Source organism: Bos grunniens, chromosome 10, assembly GCF_055505025.1.
Source record: "Bos grunniens cultivar Pamir isolate PY7600 chromosome 10, Bosgru_T2T1.0, whole genome shotgun sequence".
NCBI classification, from domain to species: Eukaryota; Metazoa; Chordata; class Mammalia; order Artiodactyla; family Bovidae; genus Bos; species Bos grunniens.
The window spans coordinates 67,716,442-67,743,637 of record NC_141174.1 but is presented as its reverse complement, the minus strand read 5'-3'; the positions used below and the strand labels follow the sequence as shown (position 1 = coordinate 67,743,637).

At 41.0% G+C, this 27,196-nt stretch overlaps 1 protein-coding gene across 5 annotated transcripts in view; it reads left to right on the top strand.

Moving 5' to 3' along the window:
* EIF2AK4 (eukaryotic translation initiation factor 2 alpha kinase 4) overlaps positions 1–27,196 on the top strand; it is a 97,177-nt gene that overhangs the window by 28,587 nt on the left and 41,394 nt on the right. For 4 of the 5 annotated variants that reach the window (XR_015134953.1, XM_086321940.1, XM_086321939.1 and 1 more), the window contains exons 7-18: positions 1,644–1,759; positions 4,998–5,155; positions 6,039–6,574; positions 11,730–11,836; positions 12,426–12,583; positions 16,254–16,681; positions 17,360–17,429; positions 19,531–19,614; positions 21,650–21,772; positions 23,296–23,400; positions 25,510–25,567; positions 26,308–26,387. Coding sequence is in view for 4 of the 5 variants with exons in the window: in XM_086321940.1 (XP_086178066.1) it covers positions 1,644–1,759; positions 4,998–5,155; positions 6,039–6,574; positions 11,730–11,836; positions 12,426–12,583; positions 16,254–16,681; positions 17,360–17,429; positions 19,531–19,614; positions 21,650–21,772; positions 23,296–23,400; positions 25,510–25,567; positions 26,308–26,387 (2,023 nt within the window). In the remaining variant the exon portion in view is untranslated. Of the gene's footprint in view, positions 1–1,643; positions 1,760–4,997; positions 5,156–6,038; positions 6,575–10,780; positions 10,907–11,729; positions 11,837–12,425; positions 12,584–16,253; positions 16,682–17,359; positions 17,430–19,530; positions 19,615–21,649; positions 21,773–23,295; positions 23,401–25,509; positions 25,568–26,307; positions 26,388–27,196 lie in introns of those variants that run through there. The other variant, XM_086321941.1, reaches the window with a different exon arrangement.

Genomic DNA, 27,196 nt, shown 5'->3' with positions numbered 1-27,196 from the left:
ATCCAGTTGAGAATGATAGGGGTAGGTGGCAGTTTCACTGACTTTGCAGTAGCATGAAGAGTGAATGGAAGGGACAGTCATGGAGATAGCAAGTGTAGAAGTTTGCAAATGAAAAACAAGATGGTGCAAGAGATTGAGGGAGAGGAGAATGGACATGGGAGAGATTTATGGGCTGAAGGTAAGAAGCCAATGGAGAGGGATAGATTGAACATAAAGAAGAGGGGGACTAACTGATGGACCAGGGTCCCAGAGGAGACTTCAGGGGTGGAACTGAGGCCAGGGTAGCTGTCCTTTCTCTGAGTCTGAGAAAAAGAAAAAATGGCTCAGGTGCCAAGTAACTTTCTAGGTGGGCCCACAGAAAGTGTGGGCTTCACTGCTCATTGCTTCATGTTCTCAGTGAAAGTGGAGGTCAGGATCACACTCACAGTGAGAGGACTGCTTCCTAGAGATCTGTGCCTGATCATAGCATTTCTAACAAGTGTCCAATCCTGACCATCAAGGGCACTCTTCCTGGCCTCGTCCCTGCAGAACTCTCCCAAGTTAGTTGTAATTTTTGCATTGTAATCTGGCTTTCCACTCAGAAAAAAAGAGAAAGAAAGAAGGGTTAGGCTTTGAGTGTGGGGGTTGGGCATTCTGTAGTGTGGGGCCCAGTTAGTGACTAGGAATTTGTAGTGCTCTTAAGCCCCGATTTTGCAGCTTTCTCCAGATGTGCATGTACACAGGATGTGGGGTCAACATGGACTTGAGCTAAATCACTTCCATAGAACTTCTGTGAGGATGGAAATGTTCTCTATCAGTGCTGTCCACTGTGGTAGCCACTGGTCACTTGGGGCTGTTGAGTACGACATACCTCAGAGATGTTCCAGGAGCAGACCACCGCAATGAAATGAGTATCCCTGTATAGTGAGTCACTTGCACGTTTGGATTCCCAGTGCATGTAAAAGTCATGCTTACACTATGCTGGAGTGTGTTAAGTATGTGATAGCATTGTATCTTAAAAAAAAAAAAAAAAACAGTTTGCATATCTTAATTTAAAAATTACTAAAAAAAACACTAAACATCTGAGCCTTCAGTGAGTCATAGTAGTAACTGAGCACAGATCACCACAACAAATACATAATAATAATGAAAAAGTTTTAACTGTTGCAAAAATTACAAAAGTGTGACAGAGACACATAAAGTGAGCAAATGCTATTGGAAAAATAGTGCTGATAGACTTGCTTATTAACACAAGGTTGACACAAACCTTCAATTTGTTTTAAAAAAAAAAAAAAAGCAGCCGTGGTATCTGTGAAGTTCAGTAAAGTAGAGCACAATATGATGAGGAATCCCTGTACTTGTGCCTACTCAAGTTGAAGAACGAAATTTTTAATTTAATTTAGTTGTGATTGAATTTAAGTAGCCACATGTGGCCACCATACAAGGCAGCACCCATCTGGAACAGGGTTTGTAGAGTTCACGTGGGGAAGACTCCGTGGCGAGTCGGGGGTTGGACAGCTTTCCCATTAGCACCTTCAGCTCAGTTCCCAGCAGAGACTGCTATTGGACAGTGAATTGACTGGTAAGCAGGAGAAAATGGAGGGGCACAAATTTCCTGTGTTAATCTTAAAGAAAAAAAATCATTGTCCAAATTTATTTTTAAGGCGAGAACGTCAGTATTCTATGTGTAATAGCGAAGATTCTCCTGGCTCTTGTGAAATCCTGTATTTCTCTGTGGGTAGTCCTGATCAGCTCATGGTGCACAAAGGGAAATGTATTGGTGAGTAAACTAGCTAAACTCGTTTAAATTATTCTAATTACCCAAGTTAATCATGAAGGAACAGGGGAGAATAGACACTACATCGTCTAGACCAGCATGGTTGCAGGAAAACTCTGTAAGCTGACAATCATTCTAGCTCCTGTTCCTGATAATCAAAAGAAGTCACTCAGCTTTCCACTTCTGTAAGATGCAAATAAAGCCCCAGGCTGTTGGAAATATTGTTAGCAGAAAGACAAAATTTGTCATCATTAGAATTAGCCAAAATTTTCAAAACCAAATTGGTTGAAATATTATGAATATGGAATTTTGCATCATGTACATTTGTAACCGAGGAAATATGTATAGCAAAATGAGTTTTGATGCCTGTGATCTTTGAGGATTAAGTCTCATTTTCTTAATTTGCTGTCCACCTGCTTAGCATTTTCTTGCTTGGCGTCCTGTACCAGACCAGGAAATTCACTTTATTTTCAATGTGTTTTATTTAGCAGTTTAGCCATCTTATTTAGCAGATGGCTATTTGTAGTGAATATTGTTCAAAATTTTATTTGAATTGTTTATATTAAAATCAAGTTTTCCGTGTCTACTTCCTTTGCTCTAAATGTACATCATCTTTTATCAGTCATACAGATACAGCCACTAATTGGTGTAGGGATCACTTGCATATGGTGAATTTGACAATTAAGTTTCATTTCCAATCCCATGAGTATTCTTAGCAGAGCTAATAGGCAGCTAAATTACCTAAATCAAGTTTGCTTTCTTTTAAAGGGATCTTTTTTCCCTTCCTCTTTGAGGAGATGTACACAGAAAGGGAAGTTGCCAGGGAGAGGACAATAGGTAGAGGGAAAGAAACCAAGCATCTGAAGAGTCATGATCTGAACACGTAACCTTGGGTGATGGAGGCGGTGTGGACCATGCGGGATTCTGTACATACACAGAGCCTGCCCTCTTCAGACACAGCCACCATTTGGGAAGGTTTAAGACCTTGGTAGAGATGATTTGCTTTGGTCTTGAGGCTGTCCTTGACTCTAAGGCATTTCTGACTCATGAATTGGCAACATAAAACTCACTACTTTTAATGATCTGAGGAAATCAGGAAGGCAAATCAATCCAACTGTGTATTACCTTACCCTGGACTCCTAGTCTCCTTGGTACTCATTAGACAAATTCACCTGTGTTAATACCCTCATTAGGAGACATATTTGCAATCTGAACTTTTTTTAATGTAAAACCACCAAGTAAATTATTTATTTTGTTTTCTCACAATGGGTTTAATTTTTTAAATGGGTCCTAATTTTTTAAGGACCCATTTTTTTTTTTTTGATCTTTTGTGAAAGATCAACTAATTAACATTTGCTTTTCAGTGTGAAGCTGTTGGAACTAGAGGGAATCAAGAGTTTCCCCAGATATTATTCCCTATATATTAATATTAAAGCACTGGAGAGGCTTCTATATAAATGATCACACAGTGGAGTATCAGTCTGAGCTCTTATGGTAACATTTTCCTTCAGCCTTGTTTCAGTGTGTTCTTTTGTTCTTTTTATTATCCCCACAACGCAGAAGTGACAAAAGGTGGGTGGCAATAATGGAATTATAATGCCAAAAAAAAAAGAATTATAATACAAAAAAAAATGCAGCAGCAATTACGAAATACTCACTTAGTCCCAGCTGGGGGTATATATATTGTAAGACATTGTGCCATATAATTCACAAATTTAATTAGGCTTTATGTACATCACCTCACATTCCATCCCATTAATATTTACTGTCCTGTATCTCCAACATGTGCTGCATAGATCCTACATTCCACAGGTTGCTTACTTTGGTTGACAGATTTTCAAACACTAGGGGCTTTTATTTTTATTTTCCCTTAGCTAAGAATGTCCAGAGTTATTTATAACTAGTATAACAGATCATTTCAATTTTTTGGCTGACAGATTTTCAAACACTAGGGGTTTTTATTTTTATTTTCCCTTAGCTAAGAATGTCCAGAATTATTTATAACTAGTATAACAGATCATTTCAATTAAAATTAAAAATCTCTTAAATTGTCAGCATATCTGTGAAGGAACACTGCCTCTCTCAGTGAGTTAGTTCAGCCACATTTCCCTAGACTGTTTTTGCAAAAACTACTTTGCCTTATGTATACAGGTTACTTTACTTTTCATTATGAAGATAATGTCGCATCATGGAAAACTATTATTATTTATATAGTAAGAGAAAAAGAATAGATCAATTGTTTTCATTTGGGGTAATTTTGTTCCCTAGGGGACATTGGTTGACATTTGGATATTTTGATGATTAACTCTAGGGTGAGGGTGCTGCTGGCATCTCATGGATAGAGGGGAGGGCTGCTGCTAAACATCTTACAGTACACAAGACAACCCCCTTCAACGAGGGGTTTTCCAGTCCCAAACATCAATAGTGTTGAGAGTGAGAAACCTTGTTACATATGCTACAATTCGGTAAATTAGGGGAAAAAAGGGTAGAAGGTTCTAGAAGAGAAAGACAAATTGGTGATATTGTGGGTGATATTTTTCTCCACTTCCAATTTTTTGGTGATTTTCTATTACAGTCTTTAATAAAAATTTAGATTTTCATAAAAAAATTTTGGGGCATTACAAAAATTTAGCTCCCCCAGGCATAGGTGGACACCATATGCCTATCACTAAATAAATGTGTCTTCTCTCAAGCACTTCAGATTTAAACTGTCATGACTTGTTCCTTCCTTCAAAGCCATTGGCCACTTTGTATTTACTGAGCATATTCAGATTTTGTGTTTAAAAGATCATTGATGTTTTCAAATTTCTGAGGTACTAAAACCTGTTTTCACTATGCACACTAATCTTCATTGATGGAGCGTTCCTGGTTCCAAACTCCTTCTATCAATGTTAGTTGGTATTTAGCTATATGAAGGTTACACTACCACACCAGTAGGCACAGTTGTCAGAGGTCGTTATGAAAATAGCATTATAAATACCAGCTAGTGGAAGAAAACATTGATCTGATACTAAGATCTCACTGTTGAGTATTGTCCCTTTGTAAAATTTAATATTTTAAAGTTCAGAGTATATTGTTAAAACACCAAAAATTGGTTACAAAAGAGCATGTATTACATGAAATTACATTTTTCATAGTACATGGTATCCATTGTTGAACAAATGACTGCTCCCTGTGTTTTTTTTTATGCCCACAGAAAATGTACCAGTGATACTTAATTATATTTCCTTTCAATATGCAGGCAGTGATGAGCAGCTTGGAAAATTAGTTTACAATGCTTTGGAAACAGCTACTGGCAGCTTTGTCTTGTTGCATGAGTGGGTCCTTCAATGGCACAAAAAAATGGGTCCATTCCTTACCAGTCAAGAAAAAGAGAAGATTGATAAGTGCAAAAAGCAGGTAGGTATCCAAGATGGCTCACTGAGCAAAAGGACTAACCTGGAGTTTAAGGCGATGACAAAACAAAGTAACTCAGCATTTGACTGGCCAGCAAAAAAGACCCAGAACGCAATGAGATCTGTTCAACCAGAGGGGATGGTGGAGGATCATAAGTGTTCCCAGACCCTGCTGCCTCTTTCAGAACTTTCAGAGCGTGGTCCAAACTCTTGCAGCTGCTTCTCAACCTCCTGTCTTAGCTCTTATTATTCCATTAATAGCTCTCTCTCCAACAGGAACTAAAGAGTACTTCATAACTGTGCTATTTGCAATCATTTGCATTTTCTCAGTCTCTTGAAATATTCACAACTGCATTTTAGGGGACTGGAGAATTGTATAATTGATTCATAATACTTAGCTTAAGGAGAACATTTAATATTGCAGTGGTACATAATAAATAAAGAGGTTATAAAACAGTAGGTGAAGCATCGTGTTTGGAAATGTACGTGTATTTATTACAAAAGAAAAACTGAACGTAAATACACTAAAGTCATAACAGTTGTCTTTGAGTGGTGACCATAAAGATAAATTGTGGGATTTTTCTTTTGTATTAGTACCTATTAAAATTTTGAGAGTGAATCTTTATAATCAGAAAAACTTATTTTAAAATTGTTTCTTTTTTCTGGTGGCCATATTGCAAAAGAAGCTGCTTTTGAAACGTGTCCATCTTTAAGAACTAGTAAGTTGACCATGTGGTTTGGGGAGGACTCAGTTCAGGGCATGTTCCTTCTCCTTGCTGTCGAAAGTACATTTTCTATTCAAATATTTCACTTTTGTGGTGAAACACTAGTAAATGCTGACCAACTCAGCTATCATCATATTATTGGTTTTTTTTTTCCCATTCCAGATTCAAGGGGCAGAAACAGAATTCAGCTCACTGGTGAAACTGAGCCATCCAAACATAGTACGCTACTTTGCGATGAACCTCAAAGAGCAAGACGACTCCATCGTGGTGGATATTTTAGTGGAGCACACTAATGGGATCTCCCTCGCAGCCCACCTGGGCCACTCAGGCCCCATCCCGGTACATCAGCTTCGCAAGTATGCAGCTCAGCTCTTGTCAGGCCTTGATTACTTGCACAGCAATTCCGTGGTGCACAAGGTTCTGAGCGCATTGAATGTCCTGGTGGATGCAGAGGGCACCGTCAAGATTACGGACTACAGCATTTCTAAGCGCCTGGCAGACATTTGCAAGGAGGACGTGTTTGAGCAGACCCGGGTTCGTTTCAGTGACAGCGCCCTACCTTATAAAACCGGGAAGAAAGGGGATATTTGGCGCCTCGGCCTTCTGCTGCTCTCCCTCAGCCAAGGACAAGAGTGTGAAGAGTATCCCGTGACCATCCCTAGTGACTTACCAGCTGATTTTCAAGATTTTCTAAAGAAGTGAGTGTCATGGAGATTTTTCTCTATCTGCATTTTACTCCTTTACTTTTGATTGTGCTTGAATGTGCTTAACATCTCAGTCATGTGTATAATCTGAAAAGTGAAGAACAGGTTTCGACTTACTTCTTTGTTCTCCCAGTCCTTTCCCAGCCACATATGTTCTATTTTCTTACTTAGGTTTATTGTTCTCATAACTCCTACATTCTTCTAAATTCACTTGGGCTTAATAATAGACTTTCAAACTACTTTTTGGGGACTGCCTGGTATACGCTAAGAAATCAGTAGGGACTGCTGCTAGGGGGAAAAATGCCCCAGGTATTCCAAATGGTAAAGGCCACTTTCACTGCTGGTTCCTAAGGGGTCAAAGATGAGACCTCCCATTTAGAAAACAGCTTTAGGAGTACGATTCTGCCCCTGGTTTTTCTTAACCATTCTTCTTCATTAGCAGTGTCCCATTCAGCCAAGTTATAGAAAGCAATTGACTTCCTTGCCCTAGTCAGAGGAGTCTCAACATCTGTAAATTACAGTTACAGATTTAATTACAGAGCCAAGTGTTTTTGTTTTTTTTAATTAAGATATAGTTGATTTACAATGTTGTGTTAATTTCAGGTATGGTGTGTGAAAATCACTCAGTTGTGTCTGACTCTTTGTGACCCCACGGACTATACAGTCCATGGAATTCTCCAGGCCAGAATACTGGAGTGGGTAGCCTTTCCCTTTTCCAGGGGATCTTCCCAACCCAGGGATCGAGCCCAGGTCTCCTGTATTGTAGGCAGATTCTTTACCAGCTGAGCCACCAGGGAAGCTCAAGAATACTGGAGTGGGTAGCCTATCCCTTCTCCAGCAGATCTTCCCGACCCAGGAATCAAACCCAGATTTCCAACACTGCAAGGTGGATTCTTTACCAACTGAGCCACAAGGGAAGCCCAGTTTCAGGTCTACAGCAGAGTAATTCAGGATGTTTGCAGATTATACTCCATGGTAGGTTATTCCAAGATAATGGCTATAATTCCCTGTGGTATACAGTATGTCCTTGTTCATTATCTGTTTTGTTTATCTGTTGCAAATCTGTTGCCTATCTGTTTTATGTATAGTAGTTTGTATCTTTTAAAACCATACCTCTAATTTGTCTGTTTTATCTTACTTTGAGATAGTCCTTACTGAGGTTTTCCTCTGGCCAAAAGTCTTTGCCCAGGTCCTTCAATTCAGTGATTCCTTATTTTGCCCTGCCTCTGTCTAAGCTACACCTTGGTTCTCTCAGTTTCTCTACAAAATAAGATCCCTTAGTCCGCGTTTTTCTAGACATCCCCCTGGTCCTGCAGAAGTGAACCTGGACTGGTTTCTTCCCTTTCTGACACTGTCGTATTTCCCACCTTTTTTTTTCCCCCAACCATCACTTTTACTCACTTCATCACTCCCTACATTTCTTTTACGCTTTACGTTTCTTCTGTTCCCATCTATTCCAGCTGCCATTTGGCCTGATCCATAATATTACTACTTCCTGTCACTCAGTTGTTCTTACCCATTACAGAAGTGAAAGTCGCTGCACTTATGTTTAAATAGATAGATTGTGTATACCATTAAATAGAAGTAGATGTGCCTCACAGACACAGAGATCAGACTGTGATAGCCAGGGTCAGGGATGGAGTGGGAGTTTGGGGTTGGCAGATGCAAACTATTATGTATAGAATGGATAAAACCAAGGTCCTACTGTGTAGCACAGGGAACAAGATCTAATCTCCTAGGGTAAACCATAGTGGAAAAGAATATTTTTTAAAAAGATGTATGTGTGTGTGAAACTGAATTACTTTGCTATATAGCAGAGATTGGCACAACATTGTAAATCACTTATAATTTAATTAAGAAATAAATAAATAGAAGAGATGCAATATGCAAAGTTGTAGAAAGGGGCTAACGATTCTTGATGCTATGTCCTCTCAAAGTATATAAACATCTAAAATTTCTAAAGAAACCTTTTATGATTTCCCCTTAAAGCAGCAGAACTTTTTTAAACTATTTATAAAAGCACCCTGATGATGAAGTTGACTAAAATGACATCAGAGGGAAAATGGGGATAGAACCACTGATGGAAAGATTCATTTCCTCCTTCAGAATGTCACCTTTAGCTTTCTGCCCTTCCTCCTTGGTCAAGAATAATTTAGTAAAGGTTAGTAATATAAACTGGAGAAGGCAATGGCACCCCACTCCAGTACTCTTGCCTGGAAAATCCCATGGACAGAGGAGCCTGGAAGGCTGCAGTCCATGGGGTCACTGAGGGTCGGACATGACTGAGCGACTTCACTTTCACTTTCATGCATTGGAGAAGGAAATGGCAACCCACTCCAGTGTTCTTGCCTGGAGAATCCCAGGGACGGGGGAGCCTGGTGGGCTGCCGTCTCTGGGGTCGCACAGAGTCGGATACGACTGTAGTGACTTAGCAGTAATATAAACAAACAACACTGGGAAGTTTAAGTAGAACATATCTTTCATATTTAATAGTAAAATGAAGGACTCAGTAGCCAAAACCTTCATAGTTCTCCTCTTAGAGAACAGTTCTATGCTGTCAGTTTTGAACTTGAGATCAGCACCATTTCTTATTCTGTTAATAATATGGTTGTCCTTTAGATTGAGTCATATATTTCTCTGTCTGCCTAGAGTGGTTTGATAGACCTCTTATTTAAGAAGCAGACGTACAGTATTGTTTTACTACGTTTGCTGTCTAACCCCAGTTAACAACAACAAAAAATCATTCCCAGACAAGCGTAGAAGCATTTCATTTGTAGTTACATTTTTACTTATTGGTGAACACCCTTTGAAGAAAGGTTTTGTTTCACATCAATCTCTGTGATAGGATAGAGCCCAGAGTCAAAGCCAGACAGCTCAGTTCATATTCTACTTTTATCCCTCACTGGTTGAGTGACTTGAACTCCCTACTCTGAGTCTTTTCCTCCAAAAGACAGGGATAATAGCAAATAACATAACAAGACACCTAAGGATGGAAAGCACCTAAGGATGGGGACTGGTTGCCAGGAGAACCAACCACTTGATTTAGGGTTTGAAAGTTTCAGTCCTACCCCCAACCTCTGTGGAGAGGGGAGGGGCTAGAGGTTGAATGGATCACCAATGGCCAGTGATTTAATTGTTCATGGCTACGTAGTGATGCCTTCGTTAAAAACCAAAAAGACAGGATTCAGAGAGCTTCCAGGCTGGTGAACACATGGAAGTGATGGGTGGATGGTGGCCCGGGGAGGGCAAGAAGTTCCAAGCCCCTTGCCCTCTGCGTCCTTCCAGCTGACTGTTCCTGAGTTATATAGCCTTTTACATTAAGCTGATAAACTAGTAACTAAAATGTTTCTGAGTTCTGTGAGCTGCTCTAGCAAGTTAGTTGAACCCAAGGAGGAGGTCATTGGAATCTCCATTCCATCGGTAGCCCATTGGTCGGAAGCACAGGTGACAACATGGACTTGTTACCGGTGTCTCAAGTCAGGGTAGGGAGGGAAGTCTCATTAGACTGAGCCCCTAACCCCTGGGATCTGATGCTCTCTCCAGGTAGATAGTGTCAGAATTGAGTTGAGCTGTGTGACACCCAACTGGTATTGGGAAATTGCTTCTTGGTGTGGGGATACACCCTCGCCTCAGTAAAATCAGGTGCAAAATCTTTTATGTAATCAAATGAAGAAAGCAGTTGATGAAAAATATGTACAGGATGATGTCATTTTTTTAAACTCTGTTCACAAATTAAAACTATATCTTTTGTTTGAATGGTTGTCCAAGACTTTATCCTTATCAGTAATTTTTAATATTTGCAAGGAGAAAGTATTCACATGTTAATGATGTAATTAAAAGTTAATTTTTAATTTAGGGGACAATACAGTATCTTTTACATGCTTTTATTGCAATCTTTTCTTCCCTCTCAAGAATGAAATTAGGAGTGCTGTACTTTTCAGTACTGTGCCATGAGAAAATTAAATATTACCTTTTATAGTAGTTGCTGTCACCACTTCACATGTGTAGATTTAAGTCCATAATTCACAATGATGATTGTTTTAAATACCTTTTTATAATCAGGGCCACCTGCTACCAAGCAGTGCTACTTGGGTCATTGTTATGAAAGCCAAGCAGCTTATTGGATTAGTTAGAACAGTGATTCTCAGACTTTCTCTTGCATTGAATCCACCTGGAGAGCTTGTTAAAGCACAGATTACAGCCCAACCCCCTGTAGTTGCTGGTTTACTAGGACTGGGATAGAAAATGTGTAGTTCTAACAAATTTCCCAGGTGATACTGACACTGCTGTTCGAGGGGCCCCACTTTGAAAAACACTAGCTTAAAGGTATGGTTTGTTTTCATTATTAAACAAATTGTTTTTTAGAACATTAAACATTAAACAGAAAGGCTCAAGGAATGATAATTAAAAGAAACCAGGTGGTAATATGGGCTTCCCAGGCGGCTCAGTAGGTAAAGAATCTGCCTGCAATGTGAGACATAGGAGACACAGCGTAGGGAAGATCCCCTGGAGGAGGGCCACTCACTCCAGCATTCTTGCCTGGAGAATCATGGACAGGGGAGCCTGGCGGGCTAGAGTCAATAGGATCGAAAAGAGTCAGCCACAACTGAAGTGACTGGGCACATACACAGGTGATAGAGTGTGGGACTTTTGAAAAGTTGTTCTTAATTGTTACCAGCATACTTCAAACTGTGATGAACGGGCCGCATCTGAAGTTTGTCATATTGGGCCCCAAGCCTGCATCAGCTAGCGTCTGATTTGCTTTTCCTTTGGGAACTCTTATGATTGGTCCCCAGAAAGGCTTAGTGTAGCATGGCAGGTCATTAAGCTATTAGTGGGAGTGAAAGTTCATAACCTACTTGTGCTATCTTATCCTAGACTTTTAAAAATATTAAAAAATGAGTCAGTCTCCTGGCCTCTAGAGACTACTTTTTTTATTCTCCCACTTATGCAGCCTGGTGCTTAGCATATAAATCCTGCAAGAATGTTTATTAAATTAAATTCACTTAGGGACACATTTTGGTCTGCAAGTAATGTGATTTCTCTAATGTGTATCTTTGAAAGATAAACCCATAATTAAAAGCCTTGGATTACTTTATTTAGCATTTATTTTGTGCATTGCTGAGATTCTTTTTTCCCTCTCATTGAGGTGTGTCTGCTTAGATGACAAGGAAAGATGGAGTCCTCAGCAGTTGTTAAAACACAGCTTTATAAATCCTCAGTCTAAAATACCTTTACTGGAACAAAGTCCCGAAGGTGAGTCTGTTACCATTCTTTTCTGATAGCCTATTTAACATAAATTATTTTGAAAGGCTACATAAACCTAAGACTGGAAAGGACTGCATGGATCATTTATTTTATCTATTTTATGCTGAGTTATACGTAGATCCATTCATTGGTTGTGTCTTGTGTACATGGAGGTGTTTGGCCATCCTGGTTTTTCACATCCCCTCTGATGGAATGTCTGGCAGCACAGCCTCTTCATGTGGATTCTCCTTTATCATGTCAGCCTCACTGCCGTGGAACTAGATTTCCCTGCTGTTACTCGAGTAGCAGATGAAAGAGCCTCAGTGGAGACTGGGATGATCAAGACACCTGGGTTTGACTCCTGGCTCTGTTGCTCGGTCATTTCTTTACCCTCAGTTACCCCTCCCTGTAGACTTGGGCTAATTAAATATTTCTACCTACTTTAAGGAATACGAGGTGAGGAAAGTACTAAGGGGTCAGCCAGGTAAGAGGTACTTTTAAAAGCTCCTCGGCCGGGGCCCCTTCCCCCCATGCTTGCATCGTGGTTGGATATTGCAGCTCTTCCTCTATTTTCGTTGCCTCTCTTGTTTTATCTCAGATTCTGGAGGACAAGATTATGTGGAGACTGTCATTCCTAGCAACCAGCTACCCAGTGCTGCATTCTTCAGTGAGACCCAGAGACAGTTTTCCCGCTATTTCATTGAGTTTGAAGAATTACAGCTTCTCGGCAAAGGAGCTTTTGGAGCCGTCATCAAGGTGTGATATAGAGTTGTCCCCAGCCCCTTTTAGAGCCCTTTCCCTGATCCATCTCTGTAGAGGTAAGGATTTCTATTTTGAGGGTAGGGAGGAAAGTGAATACAACTATTTGAAACAATGATCATCTTCCCCTTAATGTAGTTAAAGGCTTTATTTAAAGTTACACTAGACACATTAAGAATGCATCGTTCCTCTTCCCTTGCTCGATGCAGTGCATTAACATGATAAATACATAATTGTAACAGCCCCTCAAGTGGAATCAAGACATCTGCGTGAAGAATGTTGTTGTGTGCTTTGCTTCAGAAAGAAGATTGTTCTCTTTTTCTCCCATTTGCTTTTAGAGTCGCTGTAGCTAAGAGAGTTACAAGGTTAGAACTGAGATGGAATTCAAACTGGGAAATGGCCCAGATGGTCTTGATGGCTTTTCTTTTCCAGCTCTTACCGAGATGGAAAACTAGTGATAGGTTATTAAGGTCTGCTGCTCTTAGGCCTTGCCTTCCTCATTCCAGGCTACTTGGGCAACTTTTATTATCAGCTTCCCCTTTAGAGAGAGACTTCGATTCTTTTTTGTGTAATTTAGCTATTTTGTTAGAATTTAACAGACCCAGATTACTGTTATCAAATCCATATGAGAAATACGTCATCTTACCCATAAGAAGGTAGCCCACCATCAGTAGAGCAGATGTCTGTTTAGGATTCTGAGAGTATTATTAAGAAGCTTTGCTTGTCTCACTGTGGAAGGCCTTTTACACTGAAAAAAGAAGCAAACGAGTTTTTCTATAGTAATCAGGGACAGAAAGACAAACTTCAGCAAGTTTTCCAAAAAACAAAGTCATAATATCATGGAAAATTTTCAACTTTTTTCTTGAAAGTATAGATATTAGATGACTAAATAAATCTGCTTTGGGCAGATTTATTCTGATCAGGTAATCACAGTTATTTTTAAGAGGAGTGGATGATTGAAATATATATTACCCTTTTAACTCACATCATAATTTTGATCTGCTTCTTTAACTTCTTAATATTTAGATACTTCAATGCAAAACATGATCAAACTTCATTTCCTTATAAGTACTTAAAAATGATTATTGTTGTTGTTGTTCAGTTGGTAAATTGTGTCCGACTCTTTGCAGCCCCATGGACTGTAGCACGCCAGGCTTTCCTATCCTTCACTACCTTCTGGAGTGATTAGTAAACTCATATAACAAAAACATTTTAGTAATTTAAGCCCTGTGTTTTTCCTATGGTTTCTCACTATGAGAACCTCACAGCCCTCACACCCCATCCCTATTTTCAGGTTAAGGTAGGGCTTTCTGCTCGGAAGTCTAGAATTTCATTAGCAATTGGAGCCATTACTGTTCATGCACCTCTGCATTTTAATAAATGAATTCCTAAGAGTTCCAGTGTACCGGGCCCCACACCACAGCCAGTGACTCACAGTGTTACCAGACCAAACTTGGGTCAACTCACCCACTCTCAGTAGAGCCAATCTACTAACACCAGGATTTAGTGAGGAAAAGTGCAGGCGCCGAGCAAAGAGTAAGGGTAGCTAATGCCCAAGAGACCCAAACTTCTCGATGGATTCCAGGGAAGCAGCTTTCTATTGGCAAGGTGAAAGAACAGTAGGGTGAGTGATCAGTTCATGGACAGGTCTCTGATTGACATGGTAACAGGGTGGTGTCATAGGACTTAATATCTGAAGTCCTTGGACTCCACCTGCTCTGGGGGGCGACATGCTCATGCTTATCATGCATTTAGTTTCTTCCATCTGGTGGGGGTTTTATTATCTGTAAAACAATTCAAGAATGTGCTTCAGACACTGTTATCTATGTCCTTCAGGAAAGAACTAAAGATTCTGTGACTGCTCTATGGTTGATTCACTTTTTAAATCGTTCCAGTTCCCCTGGCCCAACTACTATTTTTTGGTCACTCTGCATTCACATTCTTTCAGTCATTATTGAGCAGCCTTTTGTGACTCAGGAGAGACCTGGGAGACTAAAGCTTTTCTACAAACAAGAGGCAGGCTGGGCACATCGTGGCTGATTTATCCCGGGAAGGTCCTATGGAGCCCTGCTTGGTTACATAGGTGGTATGTGTGATATATACTGAGACATAAGGTTGAAAGTGCCAAAACTTCCCACCATCCTCCTCTCTATTAACGTGGCAGTAAAAGGGCTGTCATTTTTGGAGTGCACATTCCCTCCGTGAGGCTTGTGGTAGGTGGCTCACAAACCTTGTCTTTTAATCTTGTGATGTTCTTATAGAATAGATATTATCCCATTTCCCAGATGAGGGAACTGAGGCTCAGAGAAGTTATTTCATTTGCCTGAGGTTACATGCATCACTAAGAGATATCAACCAGCATTCAGACTGACCTATTTTACTAAAAAACATCTTTTGTACCACTGTTTTCATACCCCAAAAGATCATCTGAAACTCATTTTTACAGTGTTCCTTTCTCATTCCTAAAAGTAGTTTTGGAATAGAAAATTGAAGCCCATGAGCCAAGCCAGAGAATGATGCTCTCTTTTGTAACCAACTAGTTTTTCCTTCTGCTATGGGCAAGTGGTTAGTTTTTATCACTTTAGTTGACCTGCAGGGTTGGGATTGGAATGTTCAGAAACAAAATTTTGAATAAAATTCTTCAGTCAATTCAATTGCATAGTGAAACTGCGCAGAATAAGGATGCCTGTATGTAATATATGGAGATTTGCCTTTGAAATGTTTTCTTGTATTTTTCTTTTATTCTTAATTGTATTGTTCTAGTCCCTACATAACATCAATTGTAAATCTTCAATCTAGTAATAAAAATCAATGGGCAGTAAATGTGTTATTGCCAGTTACTTTTATTAATATTTACTGAACACTTTTCTCTGTGAGGCCTTGATACAGGCGCTTCACTCACATCACTTCATTTAATCTTCAGTCACCTTTGAGGTAAGGACAGTGGTATAAGTTCCATTTTATAGTTTAAAAAAATGAGTTTCAAGGCAATTGTCATTTGCCCAAATTCTTTATAAGCTGATGTTTAGAATTTGCATGCAGGTCTGTTAAAACTATTGGAGTTTACTTTGTTTTTAGTGACTTTAAGTGTAAAAAAAAAATATTGGAAAGAAACTAAAATCAACTTCTAAAACTTTATACTGAGTTTATAAAATAGTTTTTTAAAAACAAAGTTGGAAAAGCAACAAGGCTTATTTGGAAATGTAGATAGCAGATGTGATATTGGCAAGGCAGGGATGTAATTGTGAATAAATTAAAATGAAGATTATGAATTCCCGAGTAGTCCAGTGGTTAGGACTCCATGCTTCTACTGCAGGGAGTATGTATTCCATCCCCTGTGCCATGAATCCTGCCTGCCATGGTGTGCGCCAGCCCCTTCCCCCGCCAAAAAAAGGCTAATACGGTAAAATGGATATTATGTTTTTCTTCAGAGTCTCCTAGCAAGCTAAATATATCTAGCTTGGGGTGAGATGTTTTCTAAGTTTTTGGCAGTCACTACTTTGTTCAGCCTAAGAGCTTCAGATGTGTGGTCCTCGACTGTAGCTGTGGATTCTGGCTAAGGGGTTCCCCTTGGGAGGGGCGGGCTGGTGCAGTAGGAATGCCAATCCATGTGCGGTTCCGAGTAGCTGACCTGCTTTACCCCTCTTCCTTCCGTTCCGCGCGGCAGGTGCAGAACAAGCTGGACGGCTGCTGCTATGCGGTGAAGCGCATCCCCATCAACCCGGCCAGCAGGCACTTCCGCAGGATCAAGGGCGAGGTGACGCTGCTGTCGCGCCTCCACCATGAGAACATCGTGCGTTACTACAATGCCTGGATCGAGAGACATGAGCGGCCGGCGTGCCCGGCGACTCCACCCCCGAACTCGGGGCCCCAGGCCCAGGACGGGCAAGCCTTAGCCCAGCCAGCGGGCGACAGCGACCCGGACGGCCCGGGCAGTGTGGAGGCGGCCGCGCCGCCGCCCATCCTCAGCAGCTCGGTGGAATGGAGCACGTCCGGCGAGCGCTCGGCCAGCACCCGCTTCCCCACCGCCGGCCCAGACTCCAGCAGCGATGAGGACGACGACGAGGAGCAGGGCGTCTTCTCACAGTCCTTCCTGTAAGAGCTCCCTGCGCATCCTGCCTCCCTGCCAGGCCCAGGCAGGGGAAGGGGGACTAGGTGGGAAATACAGTCCTGTAGACCATGTGGGAATACATGTACATGGAACTTATTTTAGAGAGGAACCAAATTCAGTCCTAAGATTTTTTTTATACCACCTGCTATCCTCAAGAGATCTCCAGAACTCAAGTCCTGAAAGAAGGAAAAGTAGAAACGTCTTCCAATTCTTCTTGTTAATACATTTAATAGGATTTTTAAGAGTATTCTTTTTAGCTTCTAACTCTGGAAATAAAGGAACTAATTTGGAGTCTTGATATGGGGCCTACTGCAGTTCTAAAAACGGTTGCTGCTGCTGCAGCTGCTGCTGCTGCTAAGTCTCTCCAGTCGTGTCTGACTCTGTGTGACCCCGTAGACGGCAGCCCACTAGGTTCCTCTGTCCCTGGGATTCTCCAGGCAAGAATACTGGAGTAGGTTGCCATTTCCTTCTCCAATTCAGAACCAATAATTAATGGTCCTAAAATAAAGTTTAATTCATCTCAGAATCCATCCTAGTTACTTACATTCCTGGTTTTATTTCATTGTATCTGATTGGATGCAGTTTATTATGACCTCTAGCTATTGAATTATATATAACAGGGAATTTGGTTTCTTTAGTCTTTCTCTAATTCTCTTTTTAAGACCTGCCTCAGATTCTGACAGTGATATCATCTTTGACAATGAAGATGAGAACAGTAAAAGCCAGAATCAGGTAAATATATAAATGGAAGTGATACTATTTTATTCTTCATGGGATGGGGACGTAGCAAATGTTTGATGTTATACACCTCAAGTAAAATAGTAAAGCCTTAATCTGACATGCAAATATAGAAACTGTCAATTTAAAAAGCACGATTATTTAAAATATGCTACCCATGTGATTACTTATATGTCTTAATTTATCCACAAAATAAAACATGCCTGCTTTTAGAAGAAGGGAATAAATTGACATGCTGAGTTTTTTGTTTTGCTTTGCTTTTAGTGAAAACCATTTCCTAGAGGACTTGGGGAAACATTATGTGGTTGGGAATGAGGGTTGAATGCAAATTATTTGGGGAAATAAACAGCCTAATTGTGGAGTTATGTGGGTCTCTCTCACATCAGTTAATCTTGATGATTTACTCTCATAAACCATCCTCTAGAACAGTGTTTTAACACTGTAGGTCATGATCCTGTAACAGGTTATAAAATCAGTTTCAAGGATTACAACCAGGTTCATTTTATTTTCAGTGCTATAGAGAGGAGTATAGAATGCAAAATGCATAACACTACTAAAAGTAAACTGTTCACAGAACTTGTCTCTTATGGTATCGTAAAATACAACATGGTCTGAAAGATTTGAAAACACTGCTTTAAGCCTTGGACCCCACTCAGTTCTGTGTCTTCCTCCACCCAGGCCAGCAGAGCCCCTCAGTGCTGATGACTTGGAGTTCAGGGTGAGGCTTTGTGATCTCTAGAGCTGTCAGTAGTTGCTAGAGAAAGCTTCTGTAGCTGGGGACTGGATACAGTGACTTTATTACCAAAAATAAAAATTGTTACAAGCAGGGTGCATTCACAGATAAAGGGAAGTCTACACATAGACTCTCTTAGATAAGCAGTTAAATTGGTCTGAATGAAGTTTGAATGCATTAGCCAGCATTTTTTGTAAGTACTTCTGTTTTCTATTAAAATCCCCCTTAAACCCCTGAGGAAGTTTAAGGAATAACAGCATAAGTAGTCTAAGCTAACTGCTTTGGTTTTAGTATTAGTTATGCATTTAATTATTACGGGGGCACCAAATTTACAATTCTGGCTTTGCTCAAGTAAGTGAGATATCCCATGGGGCACTCTAATTGATGGGTAGAGGCCTCTAAGAGATTAAAATTTTCTACAGATAATCCCTAGAATAAATAAATAATTCAAGAGTAGAATTTGGAGAATTCCCTGGTGATTCAGTGGTTAGGACTCTGAGCTTTCACTGCTGAGGGGCGTATTCAATCCCTGGTCAAGAAACTAAGATCCACCTCCACCCACTCCCCCCCACACAAAAAAAGAGTAGAACTTCATTGTTTCCATAACAGGTTATTTTTCCTTTAATAAATAAAACATTGAAAAATGTTTCCACACAAAAAAATGCAAATCAGAACCAGTCAAATCCTACCTAATATTTTTTCATACTTGGGGGTAGGAAAGAGTACTGTGTCTTTTAGAAGAAGAAAGACTTTTTTTTTGAAGGGACATGAGTTAGAAAAATAGCTGTAGGGGACAACCGTGTGAAAAAGTGGTATGGGGGATTGGTCACCCTAAGTGGCAGCTGGGTGGTGGTTCTTTAGTGCTATAGCCAAGGGCAGTGTCCCATTTGGTAACATGATCATATTTAAATTGTTTTAGCTAAAGATGGATTTCTCATCTTCTGTTTCCAAAGTAAGCCTACCATCAAAAGTGACGTTCCAGTAAAACTGCAGCCTTAAAATATAAACCTGTATACATTCTACCCCTTCTTACCCGTAGGAAGATATCAGTGGTAAGAAGAAATTGACTTCGAATCTTTCTTTGGATTGTGCACCTTTAATACCTATTTCCTGTTGTCCCTTTCATTGTCCTGTACAGTAGCAGACCTACAAACTATGCGTTAGATTCTGGTATTGGCAAAGTTGCCTGTTAAGTGCAGTGAGCATCAAAAAGGACAGTGGTTGTTCTGCTCACTGACCTACCCTCCAAGGCAGCATGATGGCCAGGTATGTGGTAGGGTGAGCATAGACGACTTGGTGACAGTAATGACCTTGTTTCATTTCAGCCTCGTTTTGAGCTCTCTCGTGTTCCTCTTGTGTTAGGATGAAGATTGCAATGGAAAGAACAGTTGTCATGAAAGTGAGCCACCAGCAACCACCGAGGCTGTGCACTACCTCTACATCCAGGTGAGGCCCTGGCACACAGCTCAGTGACTCAGCAACTCCCAGCAGTTGCTGGTGAGTAGGTTTTGGGAGATGAGAGTAAGAGAGCGAGCAGAAGAGGGCTCAGCAGCACTGCCAGGGATGAACTGGCCAGAGAGGATTGCAGAATGGAGGCCCTTTCCATCAGCCTTGAACCCGAGCTCTCTGGTACCAGAGCAACAGACAGCATAAGGCAGTGGTTTCCAATTCTAAGCTCACCTGGATTGTGGAAGTTCACATCCTGGATCCACCAGTCACAGCTATGTGAGCTCAGGCAAAGTTCTTCAGCATCCCGTGTCCCAGGACGCTGGGACATTTAATCACCTGTAATTTAATTTAATCACTTATAAATTAAATAATAGCAGGTACCTTAATGATTTGGCTTCCCTGGTAGCTCAGAGGTTAAAGCGTCTGCCTGCAGTGCGGGAGACCTGGGTTCAATCCCTGGGTTGGGAAGATTCCCCTGGAGAAGGAAATGGCAACCCACTCCAGTATTCTTGCCTGGAGAATCCCATGGACGGAGGAGCCTGGCGGGCTACAGTCCATGGGGTCACAAAGAGTCAGACACGACTGAGCGACTGAACTGAACTGAACTAATGACTTGTGAGGAATAAACATAGTAATGTGTGTAAAGTAATTAGAACCATACCCGAGGCCACAGGCGCTTGACTGCACACGTACAGAAATTCTGTTTTGTCTAACAAGTTAAATCTGGGCAAGTAAGTTACGAGGCATGTAACATCCTCGTGTGCACAGAAGACACACCAGCCTGGCTTTAGGAAAGTGGCTTGTCCTGGAACCCCTGAGGGATAGGAGAACCAGCTCCAGTGAGGCATTGCTAAAGGTAAGCCTATAGGCTTTGTCCTGCTCCCTCTCCCAAGGGCCACATTCTGGACAGTGGGAGCCTGCCAGCAGAGGGACAGCCACAAACCAAAGAGGAAAACGTGCCTCTGGCCCAAGAGAACAGGACTGTGGGTCATTATTAGTGTTTTCAATCACATCTGCAAGAGGCAGATCTTTAAATGTGAGATTCAGTACTATGCCAAAGAAGGAACCCTCAGGCAGTGTAATGTTTCAAAAGAGGTTAGTTAGGTGGCTACTTTACAGAAGTTGCAGCTGGTTTTAGGTTTTTCCTAACATAAATCACTCACACTCATGGTAAAATGTTTGTTTCCCAAACTGCTAACTATTGAGTAGCTTCTCCATTCCAGGTACTCTCTAAAGAGTTACAGTGAGGCGAAAGTGTGTAAGGGAGGTGTGTGAAGTGCAGGTACCAGCATGGTGTGGGAGGCAGAGGCCCTCTGGAAGACAAGTCAGAATTTGTAGATATCATTCTGAGCCTGGGAGGGTATTTCTCTCTTTTAAAATGACATGTTCCTCTCTTTAAAAGCAACAACAAAAAAATCCTTCATGAGAAATCTCAACTTTGATGCTAGTTTGAAACATACAGTCTAGTTTCATAAATCAAATGCTATATGTTGATCTAGGACTTAAATGACATTGCCTTGTTTTCTGACAGATTAATACAGTCAAGCAGGATGAGATAGAGCCCTTTCTTGAATATTTGGATATTTACAGAGTTTTACTCTAGACTTGAAGGCCATTGTCATTAATTTAATGTACAGATGAGAGAAGCTAGTGACATCATTGAATTACTAATTAGCCCTTCTTGAAAATGTGGGCTTGGAAATGATCTTGTAAAACTAAATAAAATTTTATATAATTCTAACTGTTTTCGTATTACTTGTGACAAGGCTTTTAAAGTCTTTATTTTTTAATAAACAATAATATGAAAAATAAGAATGATTTTGTTGGAGTGCTAAGAGTATGCTTCTTCCCCCCAGTTTTGTTTTTTTTTAACACTGTTGGTTTCTTTTTTAATTAAAAAAAGATAAGCCTTTCCTATAAGTACTTAAAATCTGTGGTACATGTTTTAAAATACAGGATTACACTAATTGCCATTGTTCTCCTTGACTAAAACTCTGTCATCAAATCCTGCCTGGTTCGTTCTTATCTATAGATGGAGTACTGTGAGAAGAGCACTTTACGAGACACCATTGACCAGGGACTGTATCGAGACACCGTCAGGCTCTGGAGGCTTTTCCGAGAGATTCTGGATGGATTGGCTTATATCCATGAGAAAGTAAGCTTGGCACCATTTCACATCTGAAATACTTCACATAAAATTTATAACAAATTTATAACAAATATGAAACTTGAGAAAAACTGAAATAGAGGGAAAATTATGGGTATTTTGAAATAAATCTATTTTTACAGGAAATAGAACATACCAAAAGGTAAGAAAATAGCATAAAACCTCTCAGTTCAGAGAAAACACTGAAGGATAGGACAGGGGTCAGCAAATTATGGCGCAGGAGCCCTCGCCACTTGTGTTCATCCTGTGAGCTAAGGACGGCTTTTACAGTTTTAAGTGGTTGTAAAACAGATCGAAAGAAGGGTAATATCTCATGACACCTGAAAATCCTGTGAAGTTCAAGCGTGTGTCCCTTAGTCACTTTATGCTGCATCCTGGCCGCGACAGCTTATGTGATGCCTGTGGCTGTGCTTGTGCTGCTGCTGTACAGTAAGTAGTTGCAGCAGAGCCTGTGTGGCCCATAAAACCTGAAAGATTTATTATCTGACCCTTTACAGAAAAAGTCTGCCAGCCTCTGGGTTAGGTGGAAATATTCAAACAAATATGGAAGGTGAGGAGGCTTCCCTGAGTGGTTTAGAGAAAGTGAGAGTATGATTGATTCATGCCAAGGTGTGTGATTCTGACTCAGTGCTGCCCTTCCAGAAAGTCATCTAGCAAGAGCAGAGAGGAGACTGAGAACATAGCTTGCCAGGTGTATAAAATGTCACTTTAAAACTAGAAATTGTCATCATGTGCTAATGGACCTAGCTTCAGGATGAAACGCAGCTTACATTTTAAACATGAGATTCTCTAATGCATTAGCATAAATATGTTTTTTTTTCCCTGTGCCTCAAGTTTCTTTAACCCTAAAATGTTTATACTGTACTATATTTATACTAAAAGACCAGGACTCTAATTTACAGACCCACTCCAGTACTCTTGCCTGGAAACTCCCATGGATGGAGGAGCCTGGTAGGCTGCAGTCCATGGGGTCGCTAAGAGTCGGACACGAGTGAGCGACTTCCCTTTCACTTTCCACTTTCATGCATTGGAGAAGGAAATGGCAACCCACTCCAGTGTTCTTGCCTGGAGAATCCCAGGGACGGAGGAGCCTAGTGGGCTGCGGTCTATGGGGTCGCACAGAGTCGGACACGACTGAAGTGACTTAGCAGCAGCAGCAGCAGCAGCAGTTTATAAATAGAGGAAGAAATGAACATGGTGTTTTTCTCCCTGACCAGAACAGGGAGACATGATGCAGCAGAGAGAAAGATCATTGAAAGTCTGACAGAGGGATGCCGAAGGGAACCGTTTGGATCAGACCTGATCAGGACCACCAGCAGGTTGACTGGGAGAGGGTGGCAAAGGCATTTGGGAGACATTACAGAGGCCAGACAGCCTAGACTAGCATGGTCTGCAGAAGACGGCCTCATCCGATTTTTATCACTAGGTTGTCCTTTAAAACAAGGAAACAGGAATGATATAAGCTGTTCTTAGGAAAAAATATTGTTGGTTTCTTTACTCTCTTCCATCAGGGAATGATTCACCGAGATTTGAAGCCTGTCAACATTTTTTTGGATTCTGATGACCATGTCAAAATAGGTGATTTTGGTTTGGCCACCGACCATCTAGCCTTTGCTGTGAGTATTTTTTTATTCAAGTGTGCCTAAAAACGAATGCATGTGCCTTGATTATCCTGTCTTCTAACATTCTCATGAGTTCCCTGAACTCTGCTGTGTGATGCCCAGGACGTATACAAGCCTGAAGGGGTGGCTGCAAATTATCTTGCAGACTTTGAGATTGTGAATATGTTTTACTGGGTGCATTCCTCTTGAGAGACATACAATTATGAGTTTGTGGGTGATGTTTAGGGCAAAGGCATATAATACTTTATGAAATGATTTGGTATTTTGGTCTACCATGCCAGACACTGGGCAAGATGTTTTACACTCCAGGGACTTTTAACTTAAGGAAATAAGATTCAAAACCCATGAAACATCAGGAGAATGAGTTCTAGACAGCATAAGTCAGAAAGTATTAATGTTATTCACAACATTGTAGTTTAACAAACAAAGCTAAAACAATGTGAGCGAAATAGTCATATAAGATTAAAAGACTGAAAATTTACATATGTTTTTGAGAATAAAGAAACACTGTATAGAGAAAAGAGCATTTCAGATGGGCCTGAAAGGACAGGTGGGAGTCCAGTAGGCTGGGATCGAGGGCAGGGCCTGGTGACACCAGAGTCAGGGGTTCCAGAGAAAAAGAACGGCATAAGCAAAGGCCCTAGGGTGAGCAGACATGACTGTCGAAGGCCAGCCTGTTGTCTGGTTTGTTGAAACTATGAGGGTGTAGGGGAGCCATGAAAGAAGATGGCTTAAGGTTGGGGATTCTTGGAGGTGATTGAATACTAGGGGAAGAATTTTACTTAACATCATGAGCCAGAGCTTAAGGCACCAAAGTCTGTGGTAAACACAGTTAATTCTAAGGGTGGTCAGAGGAAGAAATTAATGGTGAGAAGGACCAAAGGGGCCAAATTAGAAGGTGATGTTAGAAGGTACAGAGAGGGAGGGGGTGGAAGGGGGACAGTAAGGACTGGGTCCTGACCAGAATGGCAGCGAATTCAGAGTGCTAAGACCAAACGAACGAATTTAATTTGAGGTCTCAGCTTTCGTCTACAGACGGTCTATGTCTGTCGGCTTTAGTCTATAGACAGACATTTAGTCTATGTGTGTCGGCCTTTAGTATATAAGGGCCTCCCCTATAAGGGGGCCTTCCCAGGTGGCAAAGTGGTAAAGAATCTGCCTGCCAATGCAGAAAACGAGGGAGATGCAAGTTTGATCCCTGGGTGGGGAAGATCCCCTGGAGAAGGAAATGGCAATTCACTCCAGTATCTTGCCTGGGAAATTCCATGGACAAAGGAGCCTGGCAGGCTACAGTCCATGGGGTCGCAAAGAGTCCAACACAACTGAGCGACTGAGCACATGCTCGTGAAGTAGATAAGAGCTCAAGCTCTGGATGCCCGCTGCCCTGGGCTAGAAACCTTGGATAAGTTATTTAATTTCCTAGTATCTTTTCTAAAACATGTGCCTAATGTAAGTACCGAATTCACATTTGTCACCACAATTAAAATAAGAATTTAGGTGAGCCCTGGAGCAGTCCCCAGCTCTGAGAATGTTACAGCTGTTGTTATCCGTGGCAGTGCTTATACCAGGAATCCATGGAGTGATGACAGAAAACTAGTGATTCGGGTTAATGCAGGACAGCACTGTCACAGATGTAGTGGAGGAGGTGAGGCTCCCTAAGAGGTATTAGCAGCTCTGGAGGGATACATTTGGTGACCAGCCTCTGGGACAGAAGAGTGAAAATTGATCCAGATAAAGTAATAGCAGTGGGAAAGTTAGAAAGTGAGTTTATTGTTATTAGTCTCCTTTTACTCTTTCCAGTAAATAGATTCTGTTTTGAAATATGAAAATAAATTAGTTTTGGTAAACTTTAAGGGGTTCTGCCATGAAGGAGGTCTTCATGGCAAGGTGGTGAATTGCCCCTCTCCTTGACCTCGTTGGGTTTCCAGTGAGCCCTACATTAGTAGGCTAACTGAACTAAAAAAATTTATAGCTCAGAAAAGCATTATTACAGTTGTCCTGGATTCTTTGTAGTATCTTTTATTCAGTCTTCATTTAGAAGTGATAATCCATTCCTGTGGAATAAACATTTTAATTTGATATTTGGCTTCCTAATATTTTTAGGCTGACGGCAAACAAGATGACACATCAGGAGATCACTTGATTAAATCAGACCCTTCAGGTAAATCCAGAAACTTGTATTTAATTCATGTGTTAATAAGCAGTCCACAAAATTTCCTTTTTTCCCTTTTTTTTTTAACATACAAAAAGCTGTACATATGTAATGTATACAACTTTGAGGCCTTTTGAGGTACATGCACACTTAGAAAACATCACCATAATCATATCCATCACCTCCAAGTTTCTCCCTGCCCTCTTACTTATTATTACTATCATTACCAATTTTGTGATAAGAATACTTAACAGGACAGTTTTAAATATGCAATACAATATAAAATTTCTCAATGTGAAGCCTGTTTTTCACTTGTTAAGATTTTATTCTAAAGCAAATTATAATTATTCATTAAGTTAACAAAATTATGAACATTCTTTTTTTCCCCTCTTCACTTTATTGATTGTTTTTAAGGACTCTTAAGAAATTAGAGCTTCAATTAGAATAATTTGGTTCTGTGGGCAAGCAGTTATACTGTGACCCCAGGTGGTAATGGGAGATTACCTCATGACCTGGCCTGTCTGAGATCCTCCTGCCTGACACTGCCCCTTTACCACAGCAGAGCCAAGGTATGTGGCCGGCCATCCACGATTTAGGGTTAACAGCTTGGTGAAATGTATGCTGCTGCTTCCTGTGAATAGTGTCAACAGACTGTGTCTCACTCTTAAGAAACTTTTTTTTTTAATAAAAATTTGCCTTATCTCTAAGTGCTGTTATTAGACACCTTTTCCCTGCCTTCTTCCATGCAGGTCATTTGACTGGGATGGTTGGCACTGCTTTATATGTAAGCCCTGAGGTCCAAGGAAGCACCAAATCTGCATACAACCAGGTAAAAAAAGAAGCTTTGGGGGGAAAAGGAAAGATCGAGAGAGAGAGAGAGAGAGAGAGAGAGAAAGAGGAAAGAAAGAGTATGAAGATCACAGCACTGGGGGTTCAGTTACCAGCTGAGATAGCAGGAAACATTCATTCACTCAGTCAGTTCAGTTCAGTCACTCAGTCATGTCCGACTATTTGCAACCCCATGGACTGCAGCATGCCAGGCTTCCCTGTCTATCACCAGCTCCTGGAGCTTGCTCAAACTCATGTCTATCGAGTCGGTGATGCAGTCCAGCCATCTCATCCTCTGTTGTCCCCTTCTTCTCCTGCCTTCAATCTTTCCCAGCATCAGGGTCTTTTCCAGTGAGTCAGTTCTTCGCATCAGGTGGCCAAAGTATTGGAGTTTCAGCTTCAGCTTCAGTCTTTCCAATGAACACCCAGGACTGGTTTCCTTTAGGATGGACTGGTTGGATCTCCTTGCTGTCCAAGTCTGTATCGTGTATCTGTTGAGTGCCTGTTCCAGGTAGGACACGTGATGCCCAAAGACAGCGACTGAAGCTGGCACTCTTGCTGCCAAGGAGCTTACAGTCCTTCTGTCCATCTAAAGAAGATTTGAACTAACTGGCTTTGGGCCAGGCCCTGGGAACACAGGGAACAAGGCCATCAACTAATAAGACATCTTATTCCAGCCTTGAGGGGACTTGTCCACTGATGGATGAACCAAACAAGTAAAAATTCTTAAATCACAAACTACGTAAGAACTAAGAAGAAAAGAAATGGGATCCAGTGACCAGAAGACAATAAGGAGCATCGTCTTTAGGT